This window comes from Trachurus trachurus, assembly GCF_905171665.1.
Source record: "Trachurus trachurus genome assembly, chromosome: 17".
Classification (NCBI taxonomy): domain Eukaryota; kingdom Metazoa; phylum Chordata; class Actinopteri; order Carangiformes; family Carangidae; genus Trachurus; species Trachurus trachurus.
The window spans coordinates 34670707-34683424 of record NC_139900.1 but is presented as its reverse complement, the minus strand read 5'-3'; the positions used below and the strand labels follow the sequence as shown (position 1 = coordinate 34683424).

General features: G+C 41.8%; 1 protein-coding gene across 1 annotated transcript in view; it reads left to right on the top strand.

The window, feature by feature from the left end:
* Window positions 1-5081: 5081 nt before the first annotated feature.
* ctnnd2b (catenin (cadherin-associated protein), delta 2b) overlaps window positions 5082-12718 on the top strand; it is a gene marked incomplete at its 5' end in the record, with an annotated part of 142711 nt that continues 135074 nt past the window's right edge. Inside the window, one exon of the mRNA XM_083991674.1 lies at window positions 5082-5213. Within this exon, the coding sequence (XP_083847800.1) occupies window positions 5082-5213 (132 nt within the window). The remainder of the gene's footprint in view (window positions 5214-12718) is intronic.

Below are 12718 nucleotides of genomic sequence, written 5' to 3'. Positions count from 1 at the left end.
CATGTACCGCGCCTCAAATACGAAAAAATGAACGGTGTTTCCCAGAGCGAATCTCAGTCTGCATTGAGATGAGGTCTGGTGATGGCCAGGCTAACCGTAGACTGCATCCCTTAAAGATGTGGCTCCTGAATTGGGACACGTGTACAGCTCATGACAGTGCTTAAACTCAAGTGTGTTTACCTTGGCATCATCTAAAGTTAGTCTTAAGAAAGTTAAAGGTTTAGGCCTATCAAAGTAGCCTAAGTCATCCTTACAAGGCATCAGTGTCTGTAATCAGACCATCAGTCCATTCAGCATCTGTTGAGCTCTTTCATCTGGACCACGGTGTTGCACCAACAGACAAAGCAGATCAACTGTTACAGTTGTAAAGTAGGTTTAAAAAGATGTAGGTTGTAGTTACCAGGAAACAGTGCTTTTTAAAACAGGTGCTGGATACATTTGAAACTACCTTTGTTGTGGAAGCAATGTTGTGATTATTCTTTTGGTTTTAAGGTAACGCTGCTGATCCAGAGTTTCTGTCACCCACTCCTGAAGTTTAATCTCAGTCTGCAGGTTGTGTTCCTGCTCCAGAACTCTGCCTTCAAAAAGAGAAAAAGAAACAATTTACAATGAGGACAAAGATGAAAATTGGTGCTGTTTGTGCAATCCTGATGAGAAGAGCCTAGACTTCAAGGCCGACTAAATGCATAAAGGAAAAAAAATAAATAACGGAAGGAAATAATTAATAAATGGACTTCTCAGCACTGCCGTGTGTTTGCTTTAGCAGATTATTCAAGATGAGCAGAAAATCACTTTCACTTTGGTATTGTTCTAAATGTTGTCTATTTTTAGCTTTACTTGGTTCAGTATGCTTACCTTGCTTGTCATGGCGGCTTGCCACTGCTTTACAGCTGCAATAATGGAATATGTGGCCGTCACATACATTGTATAAATGGCGTTATGTGATCAGATCCTGAAGGATGACAACAGGGAGAATCCATTAGTAAAGTGTCAGTCTGTCTAGGCTTGAGGTAGATGTTGCAAAAATACTTTTAAAATTTTCAGAACAGTCGTGTGATCTGAATTATTAAGGATTTTTATTTTTACATTTGGGCTATATACTGTAACTATAACCAAAGTCTCTGCTCTGATAGTATTCTCAGAGGTTATACTAATATAATGAAGATATAAATTGAAGAACCTAGATATTTAAAAAATGGACCAGCTCTCTCTCAGGCACCAGTCTAGATAGAGAAATGTTGCTGTGTCGTTACTGAGCCAGTGCGCTCACCTTACAAACTCTTTTCCACTTGTGTGACACTGCATATAACTACAATACTTGTAGTTCCATTCCAGTTCTAGTCAACCATGATGATGTCGCCTATTTAAAGCAGCTTATTGAAGGGAATCTTGGGAAATTAAAGGGATTTCAGTGTCTCTAACCTGCAATTAAGACCGAAAACCACAGACACTGAATATTCAAGCTCATTACACATTCCAGACAGAAAGTATAGTATATGTGTAGGTGAGCATGTGTCAGTCAGGGAAACCATGCAAATGTGAATTACTGTGATTCAAGACCTGCTGCTGTCTGGTAGCAGAGAAAGGCAGAACGAGAGTGTCTGAGAGGGATTTGATATTGTATGCTTCAGAAAAGATAGAGGGATGGAGACAAATTAGGATGAGTGGAGGTGATAATGTGAGTGATGACACTGTGATGTGATTACAGGAAGAGCAGGGGGGGGGACAGGGAGGAGACGCTGTGTGAGTGGTAGGAGGCATGGAGACGGGAGAGGAGAAGTGGAGAGGGAGGATGAGTGATGATGACAACCCAGAAAAAGAAGAAGGTGATGGTGTAAAGACGAGGCATGTAGCGGTGTCACAAGGACAGATCAGCTGCTGAGTGTTTACGAGGTGCTCAGAGTGGATGTTGTCGGGTGGGCGGGGGTGACGAGACGCCCTCGGGTGCCGCTCTGTGTTGTTGTAGGTTAAAATCCAACCAGCAACCTTTGGGTCATCCTCCTCCTGTCTTCCCTCTGCCGTGTGCTGCTGCCTAATAAAGCAGAAATGCGCTCAAAAGACGAGGAAACACCGAAATAGGTCAAGTGAAGAGAGGCGGACGGGGTGAGAGAGGGAACGAGAGAGGAGGAAGTTAGGAGGAAAAGAAGACACAAGAGGGAGGAGGGAGGATGCACGAGGAGGAGGAGAAAAGGAGAAAGAGATGTGAATGAAGAGATGGGTGGTGATGAAAATAGGTAAAGATGAAGAGTGCACGCTCCAAAATGGAAGACAAGCAGAGCCAGGTCAGCCATATTAGCAGCATTCAGTGACCACAGATTGTTACCTAGAGCAGCATGCAAGAATATTTATTTTTTCTCTTCAGGTCTTTTCTCCAAACCCCTTCTTTTTTCCTCTAGTATCTCGCTTATCTCCTTACCTCCTTCACCTCCTCCTCCTTCTCCTCCTCCTCCTCCTCTACCCTCTGTGTTGTCAGTCTCACTCCTCTTTTCCTCTCACCTTTTCCATCCTCCCTTCTTTCCGCTCTCGTCCCTCCTCTCTGCTCACGGGCTTCACTTTGTTTTTTTTTCTTCTGCCATGCTAATGCTGCCTCATGCCGACAGCCGGCCTCTCTCATGTGCATGCATGTAAGTTGGTGTGTGTGTGTGTGTGTGTGTGGTGACAAGCCTTTCATCGGTGTGTAAAAGCTGGCTGATGCAGCCGTTACACCAGCTCTGTGCTGCATCAGGATTACATGGCACATGTGAAGCCCGTGTCCTCCTACGCTTGGTCAAATACGGGATGACACATGGCACCAAACATGTGAATTGTGTGTGTGAGAGAGTGTGTGTGTGTTTGTGTTTATTTATTCCACTTCTCCTTATGCCACGACTTTGATACTTGCTTTCAAATAGGTTTTGCAAATGATGTAGCACGTGTTTCATGCTGATAATTTAATCCTAGATAGTGTTATGGTTGCTGCTTACTCCTGTTCCTATTGCTGCTATAGCTTCATTACAACTTGACTACTACTTGACATACTATCAGTACAACCAGTGCTTCAAGTGCTGTCAAAGCAACTATTTGTAGTAGTTGTTCCCATGCCAGGTTTCAAATCATGGATACAATGTGTGTCTCTGTGCCTCTGATGTTAAAATCACACTGTCTTGTTTAGGTTATGAATGTGCATATCTTAAGTCTTAATTGACTACAGATTCTTTGTCTTCATTTCACAAACAATGCAGAATCGTCACTGGACATCTGTCGGTGCAGCCCCGTAAGGGCTGAGGCTGGAAATGCTCCATGTTTTCTTACTGTCGACAAATAACACGAAAAGACAAAACCAACAATGAACTGATCCCGCTAACAAATATTGTGTGTGTATCCAAAGCCTGGCTTATCTTAGTCCTCTGTGCTGCAGACCGCCATTGTTGTGTTAAAAAATGCTCAAGACGTATCAGTGAAGCACACACTTATACTCACACTGTTACCCTGGATGACACGTCCTTTCAGCGCTGTGCTATTACTAACATTCACACGGCAGTTTATTTTGAGTTAATCCCACATACTCTGTCCTGCTGCTGGGGATATTCACCGGAACTCAAACGTACTGTATATTAATCCACATGTGGAAGTAATTCCCAACAAATGCACTTTTTGCATAAAAAATAGTGACTGTTTAGGGAAGTTTGACAATACTGTGCGATGGGTTATCAATGTTATAACTAATTTTAGGTCAGGGGCCACATATAGCACAATGTGATCTCAAGTGGGCAGGACCGGTTAAATAATAGCATAATAACCTATAAATAACTCAATTTTTTTTCCTTTGTTTAGTGCAGCAAAGTACGAGTAGTTTACAGTTAATGAACTATCCTTTAACATTATGAACAATTTGAAATTTCTTGAGAAATATAAGTGCAATTACAACAATATTATGCCTCTTCACACTTCACATTTTCACACTTGACAAATTCATCCCGCAGGCTGGATTAGACCCTTACAGAAAAACCACATGAACTTCACGTGTGAGTGGTGAGTGGTTTTGGTCCGCAGGACATATGTTTGATACTCCTGGTCTAGAAGATTTCATTATTGCACTGCTTCTTCATGGCTATTAGCCGACTACTTTGCCAGGAAACACACACACAGCTCTATATAAGATGTAAAGACTCGGCGTCTTGCCAAGTCTTTTATGCGAAGCACAGTTATCAGCTTAAAAAAAGAGAATGGGGGGAATACCTGAAGATGTTTCACTGGCATAATACCACTACACCTTCTATGTGAGGTTGAGTTTGAATGTGTCACAGACATTAAAAAGTATAAATTCTTATTTTTAACAACTTTGGAGGGCTGCACACTGAACACATGCAACACAAGCACGAACTGTACAACACACTACCTCACATACAAACTGTACCGGTGTAACGTATGCCAGATGGCTACTGTACCTTTTTTTTTTAGAGCGATTCAAATCACAAAGGTGAATAGGCCTTTAAATACTTTGCTGAAACATGTACAAATTGTCTTTTCTGCACATACATATGTTTCTACATTTCTACTACAAAATGAGTACTTCTTTAATCTGTGATCACTGTTATTCACAGGCCAGACCACCACCAGTTCTGTCTCTGTCTGCACTTTCCCTTCTCTCTGGCCTAGATTTCATGTTACATAATGTACTGGTGCACCTGTCCAGGATGTGTCACTGCCCTTTGCCAAATGCATGCTGGGAAAAGCTGCAGCGTCCCATGACCCTGAACATGAATAAGTCAGAGAAAATGTAAATACTGTATAAATAATTAGAGAATACATCAGTTAGTATTGGTCAAAATGTTAGAATCTGTGATTTAATACTTAGCATACCAAAATGAAATTGCAATGGATTTCTAACGTCCGACAGCAGCTTGGGTTTCAGTGATATTATGTCATGCTACAGCATTGTGTGTGTCTCCACCTCTTCTTTCTCTGTACTGACCATATCTGTGTTTCCTGTGAGTACGAGTGTAGGAGAGCGTAGGTGTGACAGCCGCTCAGCCTAAACGGTGGCATGTCAGAGTACCTAATAGTAAAAGAGTTGCATGTTCCTGTGTTTTCCAGGAGGAATGCCAGTGCCTGAGGTGGCGTCTGACACTGCCAGAGCTGCCACCATGTTGAGCCCCGTCCTCAATGCCTCCAACGGAGATGGCTCCGAGTCTGAAACCACCTCCGCCATCCTCGCCTCCGTCAAAGAACAGGTTAGAACTTAAACTGTGTTTGTGTGTGTGGGTGTATACGTATACGTGTGTGTGTGTGAATGTGACATAGACATAGGGTTGTCACATTAATGAAATATGAATACCAGGAAAAAAAAAAAGATATTTCCTCCTGTCCTGACAGGGTGAGACAAGGCGACAGTACACAGTAAACAGGAATGATGGAATCCGCATCTGAGCTAATGTGTCACAAATGTCACCACATTTTGATCTGTTGAGATCTGAAAGCCTCGGGCTACAGCCGCTCACAGTCATTTTTGAAAATGTGGTGGGATGCATCATTTCCCACATTTTGTCAAAGTCCGAGCAGTTTTGTGGGTATACACTCCATGTGACGTGCCAGTGAAGAGACAAGACAAAGTTTCCACCTTGATTTCTTTTTTTTTTCCCAGTAAAGCTAACATTAGGTTTCAGAGCGAGACTGTGTTTGGTGTTCATTATATATTAATGAAGGTTAGAATATTCATCACTTGCAGGATGTGTCTGTATGTGCCTATTTTAAAAATCCTAAATACATACGTAGCTGTTCAGACCTAAGATCTCTTTTGCTTGAAGGTGTATCCATATATCCATCCTGCACATGTGTTGACATGTGGAAGAAGAGTGGATCAGATGTCGCCTATGTTACATTTCCTCGTCTTTACAGGTCCCATATTGTATACAGGAAGATCTCTGTGTCTTTTTTTAATGATAAATCCGGTCTTACTTCTATTAATACTTCTGACAATATCAAAGCACTCAGTCCACAGAGAAATGGACAACAAAGCAGCAGTCACTACTCTCAGTCAGGCTATAAGCCCCGCCCACCTGGACTTACCATCCACTCTCACAGCCGGTCTCCTGATTAGCCAATTCATCTGCCAGTCTTCAGCCTTAAGGAAATTAAATATATACATCAAATTAAATAGTGTAATGGCCATTGTACATGTGCAATGACAATGAAATGTATTCTATTGCTCATTAAGAGAATATGAAGAAGTTACTGTCTATGTGACCTGTTGTTAGTCTGGACCAAATGAAGTGAACTACTGACTTGAGAGCAACTGAAGAGTGAATCATCACTGCTGCACTTTTGTTGAGCAACAGTTGCATAAGTTTGACTGAGCCATTTTTCAGATGATTAAATCTTGTATCAGAATGTAGTTATATTCACAGGCACTGCAGACTGTGCACAAAGAGTCATAAAAAATAACATTGTAATTAATAGCGGATGGGTCAAAATGAGAAAAATATTGGTCACATTTTTCTAAGATATGAACACATTTTTCATTTTCTTGAGTTTGTACAGCTGAACTTATTCTGGGCAGAATGATATTATAAGCTTTTGAATTGTTTGTGTTCTTGAAGTAGTAGAGACAGAATCTTAAAGCAGATATCAGTGGAATGTTTTTGTTAATATAAGTCCTAAATAGTCCTATTTTCCGTCAGCAATCACTTACATGAAGTATTTCAGCCTAAACACGAGTCTCTCCGTCACTCTGCTCTGCTGTAACCCGAGGAGAAAATTTTCCTTGTGGGATACAAGTGTTATCCAATGAGGAGAGAGAACGGCATGAAGGGCTGTGTGTGCAGCCAAGGGATGCGCGTGAATGTGGTGACGTAGCACGAGGACCAATTGATGCCTGACAAGGGCGGGGGCTGCTAACTCATGGTGCGTTCAAAGAAACTCGTACTTTGTGTTTTTCCTTCCTGTGAAGTCATACCAGTTCGATCTGGTACGAGTTCACGGGTCGGAAGTTACGAGTGGCCGTTATAGGGAACTTTCACAGACAACAGGATGGTAAAAACACGAGCTACGGGTTACCTGGAACGCTACCAAGTCGTAGTTGTGACTTGAAGCTGTAACTTACGGTTTCAAAAGCCTGCCTTGAACGCAGCATTAGCCGAAACGGCCGTGAAGCTGATATCTGCTTTAATTTTTAGGATATTGTCGCTTTTATATTCATTTTACCAAAAGGAGAACTTTTACTCTAAAAAGACTTCTATGTAATATGTAATATCCCACAGAGAAGTAATGATAATGTGTGATCTGGTGCGGGTCTGTAAACCGTAGACAATAATTTGTTCTGGTGGGTAGCAGCTGGATTTGTATATGCATGCAGAGACAGATGACATGAGCCATCTCTGCATCACTAGTGTTTAAATCCAAGTAGTGATGGTAATCAAGCTGGCGATAATGATATCCAAGCTGGTGCTGCAACACACTGGCTTGGGGGGAAGAGGTGAACTGAAGTGCTGGACAAGAGTAACATTCAACCTGCTGGTGTTGTTGGTGGTGTGGATCACCAAAGTCATCAGGGTTTACCCACTGAAAACCTTCACGCCTCGGCCAAATCTAACGTTAATCCATCCAGAAGTTGTTTAGATATTTTAATCTGGACCAAAGTGTTGAACAGATGGACGGTTGCGCTGACAGTGCCAACCCCCAGAGTCACACTACTACTGTATTTAAAAAACTACTTTCATTCAGTTTACGCCCCCGTAGGATAAATACCGATCAACACAAATAAATACAACATTTTATGTCAGGATGAGATCTCATCGTGTATTTAAGCTCCAACGGGAGTGCAGACAACAGAGGGAGCTGTTTGAAATCTGATTCATGTCCCCAGTTTATGTCCCTGTGTGTGTGTGTCTTTGTGTGGAGTTAAAAGTGAGCTTTCCAAATATCAGTGGCCTGTTCTTCACCTCTGTTTGAGGCTTGACACTATATTAGTCGTTACCAGCATAAATCACCTGAATCTAAGACTGACCAAGTGATGTCTGGTTTCAAACATTTTATCGTAAGACATAAAAAAACAACAACAAAACCCCCCCGTCAAAATAACCCTGAGGGCATGTTGTCAAATTTGTGTCAGTTTAAGGGTTCTTGATCTAAGAAAGCTTGAGGGCAGCTGTTGGGCTATATGCTTATTATTATCCCCTTTTGCATGAACACCAGAGAGTCTGCATCACATGAGGCAAGACATGTACATCACATTCTATGAAATCTTGTTTGACTGACATGCGGTTTTCACTCTTCCATCAGCGATTATACATTTTAATCTACAAAGCAATCTTGACTCTGTGTAAGTCATTTCCCCCAGTATGTAAAGTTGATATAATATTTGAACCCCTGCTGCTCAGACAGAGGAGGAGACAGCTTCACAGAACGGTCAAGAAGACATCTGAGGAGTATCTGAGGAGTGTTATGCTCACCATGCAAAATCACGTCAGCTAGTGGCTAATGTTAGCAGCTAGCTTGTTAGAGAGCTGACTTTCTTCTGCAGCGTTTTCACAAGACACGCCACAATGCATGATGGTCCAGCCTGGTCAGTGTGGTGTAACACCTCCCGAGTGTGGCAGTTCTGCAGTGCACTGCAGGGCTCCAGACTAACATGTTTTACTAGTAGGAGCACAGAGGCCCCCTAACTGACATTTTAGGAGTACAAGCAGAAAATTTAAGGGCGTAAATCAACTTGCAAAGCAAATATTTACATTTATTTTTCATTAATGATCCTCACACACATTGCCCTGCACTATAAACAGTTGAACAAGGCAGATTGTACTACTGTATACAGTGGACTATATACTGTGCAGTAGGGTTGCATTGTGGGTAACATAAACTCCAATGTTTTTGGAGTAGCCTATAAAAGATTCTATGTCAGATGCTCCTTCACTCATAATGGTCTGTTTTATTTTTTGATACTGTCCATCATCAACCCCACAGCTTGGGCTTTACACCCGCGACATAGCACTCATGTAACAGTAGATAGCACTGCTGTGAATATGGGCTATGTGTGCATGTGTACATGGGTGGGTGTGGATACCTGATATTGTGGACACCGTGTGTGTCCTTGAGTACTATAGGATGTGGAGAAAACTACTCAGAAGCTAAAGATAGCCTGTGGAAATGCTGAGGGTAGAAGAAATGATGGATTCTGCATGTTTGAGACCAAAGCCTCACTCTGAGTTACTACAATGTTCTGGAAGACCATTCCTAGTCTAAGTAGGTCATACACACACACACACACACACATGCACATACACAGGTCATGCACACACACTCTCTCACACACACTTACAGATGATCTAGGGCATGGTAATGGCCCCTTCTGATGAGAATGTGTAAAAAGAAGCAGGCTGAAGAGGAGCCGACAGGGATGGAGGGAGGGTCAGCCATCTGAACCAAGTGTGGGCGAACTGCTACAACTCCAACCTGCTTCCACTAAAGCAGGATTCATTACATTTCATGCGCCCGAAATACATTGAAGTTATTATTATTTTTTAAGTCAGTCATTTGTCACTTCCTGTCAAACTTGTTTTTTCACTCTGTAATTTTTCAATCTGTCTGGGCCGATGCCAGTGTTTGTTACCAGGCTGCTTTTCTGGCAGTGTGGGTCTCTCATAAGAGACCAAGAAAAGAACTTCAAACACACACACACACACACACACACACACACACACACACACACACACACACACACACACACACACACACACACACACACACACACACACACACACACACACACACACACACACACACACACACACACACACACACACACACACTCATGCACGCACACACACACACACACACGTGTAAATGCTGCCTCTGCTGACTCACATCAGGAGATCCCTGCTGCCGTTTCTCCTCCGCTTCCTTCTACCCACATGAGATTGATTAGCCATTCGACGCTGTATTTATCACATCTGTCAGCTTTTGTCCTCGTATCGTTGATCATCTCTGCCGCCGTCGACACATCTGTTGTTGTGGAAGCGCCGTGTTAAGTACCGGCTCTGAAAGAGGTTCCTTCCCATGTGAGAGATGATGTGGCCTCTTTGAAAAATCTAAGATATTGTCTTCCTGAATGACGGATAAAGTGAAAGTGGCGCAGTATTGATTAGCTGTCATTTGTCCTGCAGCCCAGCAACAGTACTTAAAAATAAAGACATGAAGGTGTGTTTAAGAAACATCTTCAAAACAGTGTTATCCTGTCAGCACATAGCAACATAAACAACACACGTTATTTAGTTTGAAAGCACTCATTAAGGAACTCCATGTTTCTCTTCTGCTGTGTCTGCGGTGCTAAACATTAGAGTTGTAGTTGTCCATATTTACTACATTTTAACACACATATTGGTACTTTCTACTCCTTACATTTCCCCAAAAAGGCTTGTTACTTTTTTATATACATATCAGGGTTTCCGCTACATAATTAATGTAATTGATCGTGGTGCAGCGCCACAGCAAAATAAAAGCCGCCACACCTTCAGAATCAGCTCTGAACTCTGGGTACTTTTGCCATCTCTGGTTACTAGACTAAGAAACCATCCTGCAGTGGAAGTAGTCCCCAACAAATACACAGTGCTCCTGTTTTGAGTAAATTGTCCAACCTGAAATATCTCAACAACTGTGTGATGGATTGTGTTGAAATTTCCATTATGGTCCCTGAGGATCAGTATGACTTGTTTATTTATAAAGCTTTGATTGGGAAGCTCCCAACCTACTTGATGTCCTAGACCCACCTGCTCAGCATCATACATTAGGTTAGATATTCCACGGGTGAATACAGAGGGAGGAAAGAAAGCTTTCCGTTTCTTTGCCCCAGACAAGTGGAATAAACTGCAGGACTCACTAAAACTTAAACAGTTTATTTCTGTGGAGTCCTTCAGGAGTCTTTTAGACCTTGTCTTTCATATTGAATGTACTTGCTTTTCCTGAAGCTGAGACCCTCAACCATAAGTTGTAAGTTGTTTTTCCTTGTGTCTGCTTAAGGTATCTTTAAAATCTGACACCCGATGATTACACTGTGGACTGTTTATAATTGTGTTTTATTTTTGCTCTTATGCTTGATGCTTCATTGGTGTCACTGTTGTGTGTGTTGATTGGTGTTGCTGTTGTGTGTGTTGTTCTATATTTGTGATCAGGGCGTCATTGTAAAAGAGAGCTTGCTCTCAATTGGCTTCCCTGAATAAATAAAGGTTTGAAATGAAAATGAAATGAAAAAACTTTTGGTGTGTTGGTTTGAGTGAAATGTGTCACTGCCTGTTCCAGGGGCAGGCAGGGCTACTATACTATAGGATGTGCTACATAGTATATTCATATTCCAATGGTTCATGGCAAATCTGTTAATGTAGTGCCTGTATCTTCTTTTCAACCTTAATTGATTTAGTAGCTATTTTGACCATTTATTACTTGTATTGACCAAATCATGATTCTCAGCTGTTACCTGTGTATTTGGCACTAGCAGATCTTCAGCTGGCAGCATTACATGAGAACACCTTGACCCATTCTAAGTACAATATCTGTATTGATGCTATTAGCTGTTAGCAATTGACACATTGTTAGTGTTGGTCTTTTTTTTGAAGAAGAAAAATAACCGCTCTGTCCTTTGAAAAGTACATACCAGTAACCATTTTACAGGAACTCTGTGTACAATATTGTCCTGATATATCCTGGTATGTCAGTCCTCTAAATGGTTCTCAGCAGGTCCAGTCCAGACTGGTTACAGACCTCTGAGTCAAACTGTCAGAAATGAAATGCCAGATTAGTGTGATCATCATTCTGCTGAGATGTGATTGTAGCAGCCAGCTCGATTCTTATTAAATGGGGCCGACAGAGTTTTAAAATGAACATCTAGTCAGAGGAGTTTTAGAGAATCACACAAAACCTCCCACTTGCACATTATCATAACTCATGAAAGCATTCTTTAATTTAAACACAGATTGTTTTGTTGTGCCGACAACACTCGTCTGCGACTCACATGTAATCTTCCTCCTGCAGAACTCTCTTAAACCAACGATCCTGCTGCAGAGAGCTTTTGCAGACATGCACAATACATGTCTTTTACAGCCCGGCATCAGACACTTGCAAACAATGAACTGCAGCTGGGCTCATTTACATATGTAGTAAATACACAACTAAACTGAAAGAATGCAGTGCAGTTTGCGTAAGGTAATAACCAGTTAAATATATTTGACTTGACAAATATAAGACCGCAGTCACCAAACCTGACATACAATTAAAATTTTCTGGGATTAAAAAAAAGCTTAAAGCTTATTGTGATCCCCGTTAGAGAGCATCCATGTGTTCTTGTTGTGTTTATTCCCCAAACTTGAAAGTACATTACATCACTGCTGCAGCCTTCATTTCCATTACGCTGGCAACATGACCTCCCGCTGTGTTTTTACAAGCCACAACACTGGCTGAACATAAGTAACTTCAGAAAAGAGATGTTGCATGCGCTGCCTCATCAGAGACGAGAACATGAGGGATGCAGAGAAGAAAACCTGATGAAAATAAGAGAATTCATAAGAGGGAAGAGAGAGAGAGAGAAAGTAGCAGACAGGAGTGAATCCAACCAACGGGAAAAAAAAACACAAAGAAGAAAATCCATTACACGCGGTTTCTACTGGTTATCAAATCTGAGTTTGTAGGCAGAATAGTGTGTTTCTGCAGCCTCTCAGCCACAGGATAATTAATGTGAATCATGGCGCTCTGT